General features: G+C 37.5%; 2 protein-coding genes across 6 annotated transcripts in view; both read right to left on the bottom strand.

Moving 5' to 3' along the window:
- Nucleotides 1-897: 897 nt before the first annotated feature.
- On the bottom strand, nt 898-10,685 carry dnajb2 (DnaJ heat shock protein family (Hsp40) member B2). Of its 5 annotated transcripts, none has more exons than XR_001662635.1 (11): nt 10,214-10,685; nt 8,999-9,094; nt 8,614-8,723; nt 8,285-8,338; nt 8,012-8,125; nt 7,699-7,773; nt 7,417-7,543; nt 7,224-7,294; nt 3,834-4,769; nt 1,384-1,457; nt 898-1,247 (listed from the first exon to the last, which is right to left on the bottom strand). XR_001662635.1 is itself a non-coding variant. In XM_007556036.2 (11 exons), the coding sequence occupies exons 2-10, from the start codon at nt 9,061-9,063 to the stop codon at nt 1,429-1,431; spliced, it is 918 nt and encodes a 305-aa protein (XP_007556098.1). In that variant the 5' UTR covers nt 9,064-9,094; nt 10,214-10,676; the 3' UTR covers nt 898-1,247; nt 1,384-1,428. The 5 variants fall into 5 exon arrangements, 3 of the variants coding, with proteins under 3 accessions (XP_007556098.1, XP_016528885.1, XP_007556097.1); XM_007556036.2 differs by having other exon boundaries at nt 4,497-4,769; nt 10,214-10,676; XM_016673399.1 differs by lacking the exons at nt 898-1,247; nt 1,384-1,457 and having other exon boundaries at nt 1,659-4,048; nt 4,284-4,769.
- Nucleotides 10,686-13,295: 2,610 nt separating this feature from the next.
- The window catches only part of LOC103140758 (tubulin alpha chain), a 5,957-nt gene continuing 1,554 nt past the window's right edge, over nt 13,296-17,698 (bottom strand). The window contains exons 3-4 of the mRNA XM_007556034.2: nt 14,519-14,667; nt 13,296-14,393 (exon numbers count right to left, since the gene is read on the bottom strand). Coding sequence (XP_007556096.1) covers nt 13,416-14,393; nt 14,519-14,667 — 1,127 coding nt within the window. The 3' untranslated portion in view covers nt 13,296-13,415. The remainder of the gene's footprint in view (nt 14,394-14,518; nt 14,668-17,698) is intronic.

Below are 17,698 nucleotides of genomic sequence, written 5' to 3'. Positions count from 1 at the left end.
AAAACAAAAAAAAAAACAAAAACATTTTTGAGTCATTTTGCTTTACGGTGTGCTTTGTTTATCAGATGATATGGAGGAGAGAGTAAAAGCAGGTCTCAATTGTTTTCACTGATTTCTATCTTAATTAAATAGTTGCCATTAGAGATGTGCCAGTTACCATTGCAACTGATGTCCAGTTCCTGTGAAGCTTTGACTCTCTGATAGCAACTTCAGTTGTTACAATTTCAAGCTAAAAATATGTAAAAGAGATCAAATTCTAGCCGTCAATCCAGTGTGTGAGAGCAGTTGCTTTTAAAAAAAGGTTTTGCTAACATTAATAAAATAACTAAAAATTATTAGGGAAATTCATTTTAAAAGTGTATTCGGAATTTTATTTTAGTGATTAGTCTAGTTGGCTTTGCTCTGTGCATTCCCCAGAGAATGTAGATCATAACTTTTCCAAAATGTTGCCAACACTTCCAGATCCAGAATGTTCCATGACAGAGGTTGAAACTCAAAATGAATAAAAACCGAGCAACTTGATTGTGCAAAAAGTAGCCTTCCTGTTATCTGCTGTAACTCTTTCCAGTAACTCTTTCCAAATCTCACTTACTTACAGCTTGGATAACCAACAGACATGAATAATTGTAAAATGTTTCTTATTTTCTTTCTCCTACTTCATTTTTTAACATCTCAGGAAGCTTCCAGGCTGGCCCCCCCATGACTCATATCCTCCACAGATCTTGCGTATGGTGCGTTCACTGATTAGAAAAAAAAAAGACCAATTGAGTTTTAAACCAGCCTGTCAGGCCCAATCAAGTTCAATTCAGCTGATTCTGATGAAAAGCAGATTTCACTGTGCGTCCATGATTACAATTAATCCTTCTTCCAACAACAGGGAAATTAACACAAAATTAATCCAAGTAAAAAGTGGGAAAGAAAATCTTTATTTCCTCTGCTTTATGTCTTGAAGATATTATTCCTAATTTGTCCAATAACTTCATTAAGCAAATATGTCATTTCCTAATCTTTGAACAGGACTTACATATTTTGTACCAGTTTTCTAAAGCACTACTTTAGTAAGAATCAGTCAAAGACTTGATAGTACAAAGAACTATTTTCTTGGTTTTCAAACCATCCTTTTTCTTTACCAACAGCTGCAAATACAGACACACAAAGTAATAAATACAATGCTTTTTAAAGTTTAATTCCGAGATGGGAGACATCTTGGGCAGAGAAAGTGCATTGTAGCGAGTATGACCTTTGACCTGCAAAAACAGATGTTAAAAAAAGGCGTTACAGTTTATCTTAAAGATGATCAGTAGGAAGCTACATTGGGATCAAAAAGAAGGAGAGAAAAATGTTTAATGTTCAGGGTGTCTCAGAGTCACACTGGTCCTTTACCTCTGAGTTGGGCTTAAGGGCACAGAGCAGCAAGAGCCAATCAGGTTAGCTTGTGAAGGCCTTGAAGTCTGAGTCTGAAACAGGAAGCAGGAAGTATAAGACAGGGCTTTCACTCATGCACCGAGATTAAAACTAAATATTTGATCAAGTATATCATGAGATAGGATTTAGTCATACAAGTCGGAAATAAAAAAAAAATATATATAACTATCATTTCAGACACAGTAAGATGATTGAAAGAGGCAATATAAAAACCTGAAAAAAATAATCCAAACTCATCATAAGGCTCAATTTTTATTTGTTATTATCCATTAAGCAATGTTTAAAAAAATAACACTGTAGTGCAAACTAGAACAATATTGCAAGGCAATTGATACAACATTCTACCATTCCTCCTCTTTACTGCTAAGTGTGTTGTTCTTCACACTAAACAATTAAGAGGACGAATGATCTTTTATTCTTTCAAAATAATTCATTTCTTTCCCCTTTGCCAGTGATAGTAATAATTTTATCCAAAACAGTCACAACGTAAAACAATGAAAGCACTGATGAAATGTGTGTGCCTAGAGAAGAACAGCAAAATCTCACGCTTTGCTGTATGAGGAGACAGAAAATCAAGTCAGACAGATGCTGCCTGAAATATACCTTTAACACTAGACACTACTGGTAACTTACTTTTAATGTTTTGGCATTTGGCACCAACAACACTGTTCTTAACTTAAGATGCGATCTTCACAAAAACAACAATCCTTTTCACAGTAATTATTGTACCACGATTTAACATGATTTTTACCTCATTCAAGGTCTAAAACAAGGTTTTTTTCAAATCAGACAGCACCAATCATAGCAATAGCCCACACTAACACACACACACACACACACACACACACACACACACACACGCATGCACACAAGCTCTCTGACCCTATTAAATTCCTACACTTTGATCTGCACATAATGAATTATTACTGTAGTTTACGTAATGTGCCATTACAGTGCAACGGTGAGATTAAAGACTCCATAAAAATATAAAGGGCAGCTATTAGTGAGTGAGCAGAACCTCACATTCTTGTGAATTAGTAACGCAATTTATTTGCTGTCGTCTTAATCTGTTGGTTATTTCTTAAAAAGAAAGAATAGAAATTATAAAGTTACACTTCATCAGGTAAGAGGAGGCTTTTATCTAAAGCAGCTTATCAACACATTGTGAAGCAACATGGGATTTTAGTCTCTAGTCCAAGACCGCTGAATGAAAACTGAGAAAGTTGGGAATTGAACCAGTGACCTCCAGTTGAAGGACCAACTACCTCCCTGAAGTCACAACAATCCAATTCAAGGTAAGTGTAGCTCTTATAGTATTCTGAAGCTCTGCCTTAACAACATCAGCCCTCCTGATCCATTAGAGTATGTCTTTGCACATCTTTGCATATGTAAAGGCATTTTTAACCAAAACAATAAAACAGATCAAGCTTAGTTAGACTGGATAGATTTGATCAGTTAGCATCCATTTTAAAGTCTTTGACTAGGCCTTTCTAACAGATAAAGACACTTTGATATAAACCATTCTACTGTAGATATGGCTGCCTGTTCAGTGCCACTGGAAAGTGAACCTCCACCACATCTTCGACTCTTCTGCAGACTCTTCGCAACAGTTTCTCTGTACTTCTATTCACCGTCCAGTCAACTCTGACCATCTTCACTCTCCCTAGAGAAGAACATACCCACAGAATGACGCTGCCACCACCATGTCTTACAATGGGGATGGTGTCTTGAAGGTGATGTTCTGTGTAAGGTTTGGCATTATTTAAGGTGCTTATCATGTAGATCAAAAAATTTCACTTGGCACGCCTTTCGTCTACATTGGTTGCAGAAAACGTTTAAGCTGGAATTATCTAAGAGGTACTTTCCCAAGGCACTGTACATTTAATTACACTGTTCTTTAAGGTAGTTTGTTAAGAAAATTGTGTGCATTTTGAACATGTCCAAGTTCAAACGTTGTGCTTCAAATAATTTCATTTTTAATCAACGATTCTCAGGTAATTACAAAAGACTTATGTAATCAAACAGATAAAAACTGCCAGAGAACGTCCTGTGTGATGCTTTTTGATTTTAGTTTGTTGTTTCAGACTGACATGGGTTTGGCACATTACAATTACTCAGTCTTTGCCATAGAGTCTGAACAAGAACATTCTGTGGCAGAATTGCAGTTAACCCACACACTCACACACAAAGCCAGTCTTACACATTTCATTGTTATAAGGCTTTTTCTTGTTCCTTAAAAAGAACCTAATACTTTTCATCTAATTCCTTAGCACCAATATGCTAAATAACAATCCCAGTTCAAACTTTTTCACTGAAACCAAATCTCTTGTAGCTCAAAATCCAAAAACACACTATCCCCAATTTCGAACAATTTCTCTTAAGAATACAAAACTCAAAGCGTTTCTCACCTAACTTCCTACCCGCTGCACCTGTCAGCTCTCGTCCTACTCAGACATTCCCTTTCCCATCTGTGGAAATATTAAAACTGGCAAGTGCACAGTCATTCAGAAGCAATCATTTGATGTCCTTTGCAGCTACAAATCCAAACAAGTTTAATTTTGAGGTTCATTTGACCTCATGTGCATAAGTCAAGATTACACACTGAAAACAATCACCTGCAAGACTTTAAAGTTTGTTTCTTTCAACTGCTGTTTTTGACATCAAAATCTTTAGCCTTGAAGAAGGATTTTTGCACTCACAATGCAGTGTGGCGACTCGAGCTGACACCATGGTAAGTAAAAGCATGGGAAGCCTTCCCAAATATGCATTTAAACCACACTAGCACATAACACACCCACACTTTTTCTTTTTCACACAACCTTCAGATGTTTTTGCCGCAGGTTTGACCTTTTCTTCACTCGGAAGTGCAGTGGCAGCAGCTGTGTCTGGCTCTTTGGTTCCTTTTTGCTTCGTTTCAATAATATTTCCAGAACTTGTGCCAGATTTAAAGTGACCTCCGTCATCTTGCTCCCCTGCAGCTACTTTGCAGCCACTGGACAAATTAACTTTTTGTCCTTCTCCCATGCAGCCCCCAACTTTAACGCGTTTGGTTCTACCCCTACCCCCAGCACCTGGTATGAAGGTGGTAGAACTTTCTTTCTGCTGGGCCTCCATTTCTGACAGGCTGCATGCCAAAGCCATCTGAAGGTCTTCATCATCTTCTTCATCTTCACTGTCCCCTGTGGCCGCATGGTTGTAGCTGGGAGCTGCACTAAATGAGCGATGTGGAGTCGCAGAGCGGTCGTAGTCGCGGGCTGATCCGTTCATGATGGAGGGCTTCTGAGAGGACTTCTCTCCTTCTCTTCTGCTGAGCTCCATTGCGAGAGCCATTTCATCTTCCACACCTACGAGGAACACACACCGAGACGTGGTTATGTTTATATAACATATGGTAAAACAAATTAAGTACTTATACTCAATATTAGTTATATGTAGTAGTGTTAGAGCTGTGGTTGAAACAGTCCCACCATTATAACTTTCAGAATTGGATAAAACATTTGCATTTTTAGGGGGAAAAAATTGTCATGTTGGCTACAATAAACACTTTCACATATCAAAGTTTTTTGGATCATGAAGTGCAAGTAGGCATACAAATTAATTCAAAGCTGTTGCAGAATGAAACAGAGTAGAGCTGCAATACAGGGCTGGACTGGGATAAAAATAAAAAAAACGGCACTGGCATTTCTGGCCATGGCTGGCCATCATAATTATTTATATGATATGCGAAGGTACGCGACATACCAAAGGATATATATGCAGGCTGTGTTGTTTCAAAAATTAAAATAAAGCACAGCAGCCTACATGGAGGAGGCTACTGTGTACATGGTAAAAAAAAAAAAAACGTACATGTTCTTTCACCACCCTTCAGGTCACAGTGTCACAATTCCCACATTGAAGTGGTAAAAATGGATGTCAAGGAAACTCTTCCATAGAGTTCTTTTCACTGTTTTCTGTAATATGTTGTTTATACAAAAACATAATTATGGTCACAGTGAGACCATAATTATCCATGTAAAATAAAGAGCTCTTCATCAAAGTGGCTCCATAAACTATGAAAAACAAAGATACTTTGACTAAATGTTTTCTCTGGTTACCAATGATAAATCAGATATTTCACCACAGCAATGTTTCACTAAGATTTTATGGAAAAATTACTGGAGGGTGTAACACTTGCTGCAAACCATAACATTGTATATCAAAATAACATACTAAGTAGCACAGCAAATACCATATTAGTTTAGCATAGCATTATTATAAAACAAATGCTATAAAAGCATTTATCTCTCTTTTACGCAGTTTGTGCACAAAACTCCAGGCACTGGCATTTCTGGCCATGTCTGGCCATCATAATTGGTGCACAAAACTCCAGTTTTGTGCACCAATCCCTCATAACACTACAACCTAACATTATTAGCCAAGTTTTAAGTTTGATTAAATAAAATAAGTCTTGTGGTCATTTCTTATGCTGAGCATTTCCGCATTTTGGCTACAACTCCCCCAGATATTATTTAGTAAAAATGTCTCTAATAATTTTTCTTTTACATTTTTTCTAACCGTTCTACTTTTTTTCCCTTACTTTTTTGCTTTTTGTGTATGCCAGCTTACATGTAGGATACCCCTCTAAAATATTTACCCTCCTCCCCATGTAAAATGTGCGTCTACATGAACATTTCGACTCCTTCTTACCGGGGTGACAGCAGCTAATCTGACCTCTTCCTCAATCTGTCTCTGGGTCACGTCTCTCTCAACATCCTCCTCCGACGATGACGAATCCACTGTATCGCTAATTCTCCCTGCTTCTCCAGCCCTCAATCTGTTCTAGCGGTCGAAGTTTGTGTGGTACACATGTGAGTTAGTTTGGCTTTTCTGCGTCCATTTAGGGGCTTTTTTGCTTTTCTTCTCGCAGTTTTTCTGGGCCCGCCCCACCAAATATCCACTTGCTTCTCTACTTCGGTCAGATGAAATGAAAAATGTATAACTTCAGAAGAGAGGAGAGGGGCATTCCAAGAAGGTCTGAGGGATTTCATTGGATTAGTCCAAGAAAAAGCATTGGGACGTCGCGGTCAATAAAAATGATTTTTAATATACTCTTTTGATTACATTTTAACAGCCAGCCCAAATTTGTCCATCAGCCCACCGGGGATTCCCTGGTGTGGCAGACGGGCATCCACTCCTGCTGCCATGACTAGTAGACATGATCGATGACTTCCAAAATAGCCACAACTATACAACTCCTTCTAGTTTTTGAAGATTATTTTTATTCAATTTTTGGAGGAGATAGATTTTTTTCACAGATTATCTCTTACACCATGCTGTCACAGCATAGTGACGGTTTTAACAATGTTGCATACTGCAGCTTTAAGAATGAGAACCCATATGTTAACTTTCTTTAGTTTAACATGTATTCCCTATTAACAGTCAAGTTTGTTTTTGGGCTGAATTGCCTAGTATACATGTCACAATAAAGATGGAAAAAGTTTGGAAGTGATTTACTATGGTCTCCTTTCTTTTAGGTCTCAGATATCTGCAATTTAAACAGGCATTTGTGTCCTTTTGAGAGTTTAATAATAACATAAACACAATAAAAGTAAATAAAACTCTTAGCTCTTATTTAAGGAAGTTAAATATGAAGGCTATATTCTTCATAATAGATTGAACAGGAATTATTCCATTTTATAAAAATGAAACTGGAGAAAGGTTAACAGAGTTACCAAATGAAGTGAGAATGGAAAAATATACTAATGACTAAAATAATATATTTAACAATTTCTCACCACTTATAGTGTTCAGTTTCTTACCATTGATAAGGACACTCTTTAATACCCCATCCTCTTCAATCTCTATCCTCTCCTTCCCATTTTCCTTTATCCTGCAAATAAAACAAACTAGGATTAGTGAAAAAGAAAAAAGCTGCACTTCATCTTAAAAAAAATTACTCTAAAGGAAGTATTTAATTGGCTGAATGGTTTTATAAGGGGAGGTTTCACATACTTCTTGGTGGTGGTGCTTTTTCCATTTACAATGCGAGTGGAGGTAGAAACCGATCTGAAGTTAGATCCTCCCATGCTCTCCATCCCACCGAGACCACCGAAAGAGGAGGAAAAGGAGCTAAATTCAACTGCAGAAAAGCAAAAAAAAAAAAAAAAGAACGAAAGAAAACAGGAATTTTTGCAGATATCCAGCATTTGTTAAAAGATAAGAGTTAACAAGCTATTTTAACTGAAAACATATTATGAAATTGCTTATTGCTGCATTAAGCCCTTAGGTGTTTACCTCCAGATGAGGGAAAAGAGAAAAATCGACTAGGGCCAAGGCGAGAATGTGGGACTCCAAACGATGCAAAGTCATCTGGATGAGAAATGCAGTCATGTTAGCATATATCAGCGCATAAATATAGAAGGAATAGCATCAAGGAAAGGGATGATGATTTCCACTAATGTCATTTTTGTCCAGTACAGGTGAGATCAGTTACTTTAATGACTTTTTCATTAATGTACATCTATTTCCTAACTGAGAAGAAAATTCCAAAATGTTTTAAAGTCATAAAGAGAAAATAATTTAATCTTGTCCCAACAGTTTGACATACCAAAAAAGCTAGCAAAAGGATCCTGTCCACCAAAAAACTCTCTGAACACCTCATCCGGGTTGCGAAATGTGAAGGTGAATCCTGGGAGGTCTGAGAAGTCTGTAGTGGTAGAACCTGGGAAATGATGACATCAGAGTTAGTGGATGAGGAAAAAGCAAGTATCACTATATCAGTAACTGGAAAACAAGATGACTGCTAACATCAAATGTCAGCAATTAAAGTAAGTTGCCTAATAACTATTGATCTTCCATACATCAGGGTACGTGTATTTACCTGAGTGTGGCACATTGTCATTTCCATATCTGTCATAAGCACCTCGTCTGCTTTCTGTTGAAAAAAAAACAAACATTTTCAACACATATAAACACACAGGATTTAGGTTGAAAAATATGTTATGTTAAATATGTTAAAACTGAATATTAAATGGTGCTCCGTTAGCACGTTGTGAATAAGAGAACTTTTTTTTTTTAATTGCTTGAAAGAGGATCTCATCAAATGGTAAAAAGAGTTTTTTTTTTGTTTTTTATTCTAATTTTTGTTTGATTGAGTAAAGTGTGAAGAGTTTAAAACACACCAACACAAATCTTTAAGTTATGACTTACTGTCAGACAGGACTTCATAGGCCTCAGCAAGTTCTTTGAATTTTTTCTCTGCCTCTTCCTTGTTGTCTGGATTTTTATCTGGATGCCATTTCAGGGCCAATTTCCTGTACCTGCACCAGATATTCAAAATCAAATGTCAATACCAAATATACAACCACACAAATTGAATAAACATGTTTTATAGCATAGTATTATTCTAAAATTAGTTGCATTAATGGAACTGAAACTAAGAATTATAAATGCCCTCTCATTTAGCCACGCCATTTTAGTCTAAATGGCCAGGCCAGCAATAAGTTACATTTGAAATAACGTTTTTATATATATGTATATATATGCACACTTGACCATACCACATACAACCATCAAATACTCTTATTGTACTTACGCCTTCTTGATGTCATCCTGCGAGGCATTCCTGGACACTCCCAGCACACTATAATAGTCCACCATATCGCCTCGCGTCACTCTTTAAAACACCACTCTGAAATTCAATCATATACTCATATTTTACTCATATTTGATCTGGGTGAATATCTTACTGAATATTATTGTTGTCCATTAAGGCAATTACAAAAAATGTAAGATAAATAGCTGTGGCAGAATCACCAAAAACTTCTTAACTATCAAAATAATATTAAATATTCTTGATAGGTATTTTAGCAAAGGTACCATAAAATAAAAACAATACTGTGCATAAAAAATACACAGTGGATTGTTTAGTTTCTCCAGTTGATCTTCTGCTTTACATTTTAGTTAAAATTTCAAACTATTTCTTCCTTTACAGGTATATGGTTTGGAAAGTAAAGCTATCTGAGGAGTTAATCATACATCAGATTTATAAAAGATGACTTTTTTTAATATGCTTGCTAATAAAAAATCCATAATGGGTTAAATTTCGTTAAATATGCCTATTTTTTAATAATAATAATAATAATAATAATAATAATAATAATAATAATAATAATATGTGACGCATTGCAAATTGATGCTTAAAAAAACACAATCCTGTGCTCATTACTAAAGTACAGCAGTTACGGTTACTTTTAAGTACTTTTTTAAAATAGCAAAAAATCTCTTCAAATCCCAACTACCAGCTAAATGCAGATAGAAATAGTAGCTCGCTTAAAGCATTAAAAACGCTTTGGAAAGTAAGTATTGTAGTGTCCTTGACCTTAGTGTAGTCAGCAAATTTATAATAGCCACAACACGTTAACCATCATGCCAATCTCATTAGTCTCCTGCTGCAGCAGTTTCCAAGCAGTGGGGGGCTTCAGGAGAAACTAAACTAAACTTAACTTTTTATCTCCCCTCGGGGAACTCCATGCGCTCACACAAGTGTTATATGCAGGACTGTGGCATCTGACAACTGCTGCTGTCATGACACTAGGCCATAAGAAGCCTAAACACGGCAAATGTGCTTACATGCACAGGTGCTGTGCTGTTTCAGTGCGTACAGTTGGGGGAGTTACCATTGTTTCATAATATCAGAGCCACATAATTCCTTTTATGGTGAATTTGGGCTTATTATAAACAAACAACTGAGTGTAATGTTAGCTGATGATAGCCACACCTTACACGCTGCAGACAAAAAATTACATACCTTTCAAGTGTTACGATCCAGGCAGTTGAGCCGTTTGCCCTCCTTACAGATGACAGTTAATGTCTTGTGGAATAATTTTCTCTTGTGACAACCAAGTAGCCACCTCCCTTTTCTGTTTTGCTTCCAAGATGTCTCGTCACGAATATGTTTTCCAGGGATACAGTGTCACTGCAGGTTATGGTTAAGCCCTCGTGCTGTGCTCCCGTGTTGTTTTCACAAGGGAGGACATGAAGACAGATAACCCAGTTTACGTTGAGTGCCGCTGGTCTGAGCTGAGCCGCTACGTCACTGCGAGCGGACAGAAGACGTCTAGAAAATACCAGCGTTTACTACACGTCACAAGCCCCGCCCACTCTCGTCTAAAACATCTACTGTCATGTTTACAAACCGAAAACTATGGCGGTTGAGTTAATGTTAAGTATCATTGTTGGGTGAAATTCTTTGAGTGACGAGACCGAAGCTTTGGAGTTATGCTTGGTATATCATTGGACATCATATATCATTGGAACAATTTATATACACGACAAAACCACAAAAAATAGCACTTCATCAGAATATCCTATCCCTTTAAAATGAAAAGCTATCGCAGTTGTATGCACTAATATTTTTAGAATATCCTACCTTTTAAAAAAATATATTTTAAATACAGATGTTTGTAAGAATAAAATAGTATCAGACAGGGGGAAGTTCTCATCGAAATTAAATTAAGCACAGACATCTACAAATACAGATCACCACAAACTCTTTTTTGTGCATTAATATGGAAGAACACTTATTTAATCTACACCTCATTTCAATTTAATGACTTACAATTATAAAAAAAAAAATATCCACGTTCCTGTTCAATATGCTGTGCTAAAGAGCCAACAAATTACGTAGACAAAATGGTTACAAACTAACTCATAAGATAAGAAAATCTAAGGATACATAATAGTAATAATGACTATTTAAATAATCATACAGCAACACTAATTATCAACTCCTTGCCAATGCACAACTACAAATTATGTGTGTCTAACCATTGCACTCTAGGGTAAACGGACAATTTTCCTTAATAAACCGAGTAGTATGGACTTCTACAATACATATTAATGCCATCCAATGTTTACCATTTAACATGCAAGATATTTAACGTCCCTGATTTTTTACTTAATCAAGGATAATGCTTAAAGTTATCCTTGATGTTTAACATTACTGCCAATGTTTATGAGATGTCAAACTTCATCTCCAGAAAAGTTTGCTTTTGCATTAAGCATTGGAGATAAAGTAAAACATAAAGCCTAGGTGGCCCGCAAGGCAGATAAAACTCTGGGAGAAACTGACTTCGGGCAATAGCTATGGTTGTAAGCGGGAACCCCGTCTATAAATAGGAACATTCTGTGTTCATATTTCTAAGCGATCTTTGGGCTGCTCTTGGTCCGATACCTCACTTAGGATCCGTTTACCGCGGCAAATATAGCCCTAGGATCACTGGGACACTCAAACCCCTCCACTACGATAAGGTGGCAGCCCACGGAGGGGGAAAATAAACAAAGCCAGGAACAGTTCTTTAATCTGAACTGATCTGGAGAGAAGCCAGAAGGTGGCGCTCTGGTGTTTCTAACTAAACAAGAAGTTTAGATAGATTTAAAATAACTCATAGCCTGGGTTTAGTTAGAAACAAAACCTTTTGTAACTAATTTATCCTGAACGGATGGATGCAAATAAAACAGATTACATTTATATTTTTGAAATTCTTCAAATAGCAACCCGACTCTGGTCAAAGACTGCTGTGACGGCGTTTATGTCCAGCAGGGGTAATTTTACTGCATCGTTGTACTCACATAAAAACAATCAGAGATTATTGTTGTTGTTGTTGTTGTTGTTGTTGTTGTTGCTGTTGTATAGTTTTCAAGCTGTAAGTGGTGAGTGACTGAACGATCTCGCCACGTCGCTCAGTCTAAATGGTGTGTTTACTGGTTAACGTAGGCAATTGTATAATGACTAATGTAAACAAAAATGAGCTCAACATTTTTGTAAATAATAATTCACACAACACAAAATTAAACCTGCAAACATTGTACTTATTGACTACTAATATATTAAAATAAGGCTTTTCATAACTGTTGCTGATGTACTTATTGAATAATGAGGTTAATGTTGATTATCAGCAGAGGTGTAGTAAATAGTTGCAATTACTCAGTTACATCTACTTGAGTAACTTTGAAAATAATAAAACTTTTAGGTGTAGTTTTACTTCATCATAGGCTATGCTACTATCTCTTGAATAAAAATTTTTAATACTCTATCACCTTCAAGAACAAGCTTGTTTTAACCAAAATTTTGTGAGACACAAACACACATCTACAGCTTAGTGAGACCTGCTGTTTGTCTACAGGTTTTATTGTTTTAATGTTATTTTCTATCATCGGAAACTTCTGTGCCATTAGGAGAAAATTAGAAAAAAAAAAAGATTATGTATTGTCACCAAAAGTACCCTGTTGTATTTACATTGCCTATTGTGAGTGGTAGTTTATATGTTTTATATTGAACTAATTTGATCTGGAAAATTCCTCCTGTTACTTCTTCCTGGATTTGTTATTTTGTAATGCAATATAATGTTATGTTATTTATTGAATTAACTTCCATTTTAATCTGTAAAACAAGAATTTGCAAATAAGTTCATATTTTTCTATGTCTGACTTTCTAAATTATAAATAACCTTTTCTGATTAGTTCTCAGTACTCAAGTAGCTTTTTTACATAATACTTTTTCTTTTGCTTTTACTGTGGACTCAATTACTTGAGTAATTTCTTGGACAATTCTTTCTTACTATTAATTCAATAAAAATATGTTGATTAAGTGCTACTCTTACTTGAGTACAATATTTGAATATTCTAGCCAACTCTTATTATGAGTCACATTTATACTACAGTTGTGCAGTTCCTCTCAGGCAGTCATGTGAGGTGTGTCACAGAAAAAAAATGTCTCCTGATTGCTTTTGCTTATTTATTTGCTTTGCACAATTGATTCCCATGATGAATAGGTCTTTTAACCTTATTTGCTATGCATTTAACTTTCAAAAAGAACACAATTCACCTAATTCATTCATTTGAGCCTTTATTGATAATACTGACAGATCACCTTCTCAGCATTTATGGATGCTGCTGGGAATGTGCTCTATTCAGAGCAACATTTGGAATGTGTGCTGGTTTTGGCCCCCTTAATACTCCTCTCCCTCTTCATCCTCATCTCCTATGCTGTCGGTGCCCACCTCTTCATAATCCTTTTCCAAAGCAGCCATATCTTCTCTGGCCTCTGAGAACTCTCCCTCCTCCATTCCCTCTCCAACATACCAGTGGACAAAGGCTCTCTTGGCATACATGAGATCAAACTTGTGGTCGAGCCTGGCCCAGGCCTCAGCGATGGCGGTGGTGTTGCTCAGCATGCACACAGCTCTTTGCACCTTAGCAAGGTCTCCTCCAGGAACCACAGTTGGAGGCTGGTAGTTGATCCCCACCTTGAAACCTGTGGGGCACCAGTCCACAAACTGGATGGTACGTTTGGTCTTGATGGCGGCAATGGCCGAGTTGACATCTTTGGGTACAACATCGCCACGGTATAGCAGACAGCAAGCCATGTATTTGCCATGACGTGGGTCACATTTCACCATCTGATTAGCTGGTTCGAAGCATGTGTTGGTGATGTCAGCCACAGATAGTTGTTCATGGTAGGCTTTCTCAGCAGAGATCACTGGAGCATAGGTGGCCAGAGGGAAGTGGATACGAGGATAAGGCACCAAGTTGGTCTGGAACTCTGTCAGGTCAACATTCAGGGCTCCATCAAAACGGAGGGATGCTGTGATTGAGGACACAATCTGGCTGATGAGCCTGTTCAGGTTGGTGTAGGTTGGTCTCTCAATGTCAAGATTTCTGCGGCAGATATCATAGATGGCCTCATTGTCCACCATGAAGGCACAGTCGGAGTGCTCCAATGTGGTGTGGGTGGTCAGGATGGAGTTGTAAGGCTCCACTACTGCTGTAGAAACCTGGGGTGCTGGGTAGACAGCAAATTCAAGTTTGGACTTTTTCCCATAGTCGACGGAGAGTCTTTCCATCAGCAGAGAGGTAAAACCAGAACCAGTTCCTCCACCAAAGGAGTGGAAGATGAGAAAACCTTGCAGACCAGTGCACTGATCAGCCTGAAAAAAAAAAAAAGGTTTGTGAGGAATTAGAAGTTGTCTCCAGCCAGAGGTATAAGTTAACCACAACCTCTCAAGAAATCAAAATCCTGTAAAGCTAAAGCAAAAAGCCTTCAAACCCTCACCAGTTTACGTGTTCTGTCCAAAACAAGATCTATGATCTCCTTGCCAATGGTGTAGTGACCACGGGCGTAGTTGTTGGCAGCATCTTCCTTTCCTGTAATAAGCTGCTCAGGGTGGAACAGCTGACGGTAGGTTCCTGTACGCACCTCATCTGTAAATGAGCAATAGAAAGATTAAAATGACAACTAATTCACAATGTCAAATATTTCTAAGTGATTGTTCATCTACAGACTGCTGACCAATGACAGTAGGCTCCAGATCGACAAAGATGGCTCTGGGTACATGCTTTCCTGCCCCTGTCTCACTGAAGAAGGTGTTGAAGGAGTCATCCCCTCCTCCAATAGTCTTGTCAGAAGGCATCTGACCATCTGGCTGGATTCCATGTTCAAGACAGTACAGCTCCCAACATGCATTGCCCATTTGGGCTCCAGCTTGGCCAACATGCATAGAAATACACTCACGCTAAAGAAATAGGAGAGAAGGTTGATTACTTTATTATCAGCATATGTTCATATACTTTGTGAGAATGTTTGCACACAGAGCTTGAATTATAGCACCAAACACTGCAGGCACTAGAGTAACAAAGAAGCATATCTGGGCGTCACTGAAACATATAAGGAAGTCTCCATTGTGTCTTGGCTTTCAAAAAATAGATTATTTGGCAGACAGGAAGGCCATGCGTCAAGAAGATGGAAAATTCTTACCCACACCTCCCATTCCTGTATCCCTCCCTTTCCACATCCCCTCCCCCATTTGGATCCCTCCTCCCATCCTGTCCACAGCTGCAGACTGTAGTGCTGTGTAACACTAAGGGATGTCTCCCTCTCTCTCTCTCCCTCTCTCTCTTCCTCTTTCTCCACATTTCCTAAAGCAAAGATTCCTTACAAAATGTCTGCCATCTAGCATGCACTGCAGGCAAACCACTCCTCTTTTCTCTTTCCTGTTTATTTCATCCCTCCCACTGCCACGATTACCATGACCAGTCCCACTGAGAAAAGAGAACAGTAAATCTAGATTTTTTCTTTGTCCTTATTTGGATATGTTTTCTGCTTCTTAACAAGACATGCTAACATGAAACACATCTGGTAGTAACAGTTTTGTAACATATGAATTCTCCGTTATCTGATCAAGTTTTGTCAAGTCTACATGAATTGTTTTTTTTTTTCTTGAATTACAAATACTCTCACTCCCCTCCTCCAAATAGTCAATAAACACTCTCTGAAAGGCTTTGTTATGTAAAATGCATTCTCATTGGTTACTGCTCACAGGGGGAAAAGCTTCCTTTGTATCAAAACATTTATTGCAGCAGAAGCAACTTAGCTTTAAAGAGGCTCACATGTTGAAGGTAAACAATGAAAATAGACAGTGGAAATTTCCAAGCTATGTCATCAGCTAAGCAGCTACTCACCATTTTGTCTGCTTGTCCTTCGACTGACGATGAGGATTCAGACACAAGGGAGAAGTGCAGGAAAAAGGGAGAGCCAGGGCTTATATACACAAGGATGTGAAGGGGGCTGGCAGTAAACCACAGAAAGCAGCTGCATAGTTTATTGGCGGGAGGGAACAGCAGTTAAGAGAAAAAAAAGAGGCAAGTTCCTGCCGTTGCTTTTCATTATAGAAACCTTAAAACAGATTTATACAGTGTTTAGGGCGTTGCAAAAACACTTACAAGTTCTGAAGGTATCAGTTTAATTCCCCTGTCTGACCTTTTATGCAATTTTTAATGGTCTCTATATTTGTGGACAATACCAAAAATACGAGAATTACTTTTGTTTGTTACCTTGAATCATTTACAAGCACAAATTTTGCTGTAATAAACTTTTGCAATTGTTTCTACACACTTGCCTTCATGGTCAAATTCATGAAGTGAATAATTCAATGAATAATCACACAAAGTTCAATTGGATGGCATGAAAATTATATTTTATTGTTGGCATTGAACATGGCAGACGTAAGCTTTAATTATAGAACAAGTGGAGAACACATAATGACAATGCTAAAAGATTGAATTAAAATAAATGGTACACTGGTTTTATGTATATAATTTGTGATCAGTTCAAAACAGAGTTAAAACATTGAACCAACTGTATAGTACAGCATAACACAAGACTAAACAAAATAAAACTGCCCTAATAGAATCACAAAGCTGTTATTCATACATGCATGCAAAACTGAACTGGGATCCTATTGTTGCTACAGCCTGCTGTCTGAGAATGAGCTGCACAAACAACCCCAGCCAGTGAGGACATCAGCTATTCTCTATGGTTCTCAACTCTAACTGAGTCACAGCTGAACGGTACGTAGAAACTGACATAGGAGTCCTTTCATAACTTGCATTCCTCATGGGAGAGGATACTTGGGGGGAGGGGAACAAAGTGAAGGGTTTGGTCTAAGTTTTCTAGCCGGACAAAACAGCTTAAAGAAATGCTCAAACAAAAAAGCAACCGTGTTCTGTTTAACACAGAAACATTTTGATGGCAACACACCAAACGATTACAAATACAATCAGTAGATTTTCAAAACAGACAATGCTTGGACAAGTGAAATTAGATTTATTTTATTACCGAGTGCCACAATGTGAAGTTTATGCCTTTCAAATGTAAGATTGGGATTTGATTTGAATAAATATGTTGATTTTTCATCTATTTCCTAGTTTTATTTGTGTGTTAAGCAGGTCCTTAGCCAAAAAAAAAAAATCCCTACTTTATTGGTAGCTGAACAAAAGTTGCATCAGCAAAAAAGTTGGGTAAACAATATAGATCTTATCTGGATATCGAAAAATGAGATGGATAAAAACGTAATTTGACTTATTTTCCACAGTTGTTCTATTTTGAACCTGCATAATGGAATTAATTTTGGACTAATATGTAACCACATTTACAAATGTCGGATAGGGTCTCTGTTTTTTATATTTCAACTTGTTGCACAAAATTTAGCTGCGTAAATGCTCTTAAAGCCAGGAAGGCGTCTAATAACGTTGTCTAACAGCAGACTTTAGACAAAGCCTGCTTAGTATTCCTCTTCATCATTCTCGTCATCTACGTTGTCAGCACCCACCTCTTCATAATCTTTCTCCAAAGCAGCCAAATCTTCTCTGGCCTCTGAGAACTCTCCCTCCTCCATTCCCTCTCCAACATACCAGTGGACAAAGGCTCTCTTGGCATACATGAGATCAAACTTGT

Source organism: Poecilia formosa, unplaced genomic scaffold, assembly GCF_000485575.1.
Source record: "Poecilia formosa unplaced genomic scaffold, Poecilia_formosa-5.1.2 Scaffold76, whole genome shotgun sequence".
In the NCBI taxonomy this organism is placed as follows: Eukaryota; Metazoa; Chordata; class Actinopteri; order Cyprinodontiformes; family Poeciliidae; genus Poecilia; species Poecilia formosa.
Note: the sequence above shows the minus strand (reverse complement) of the source record. Positions and strands in the feature narration are given on the sequence as shown.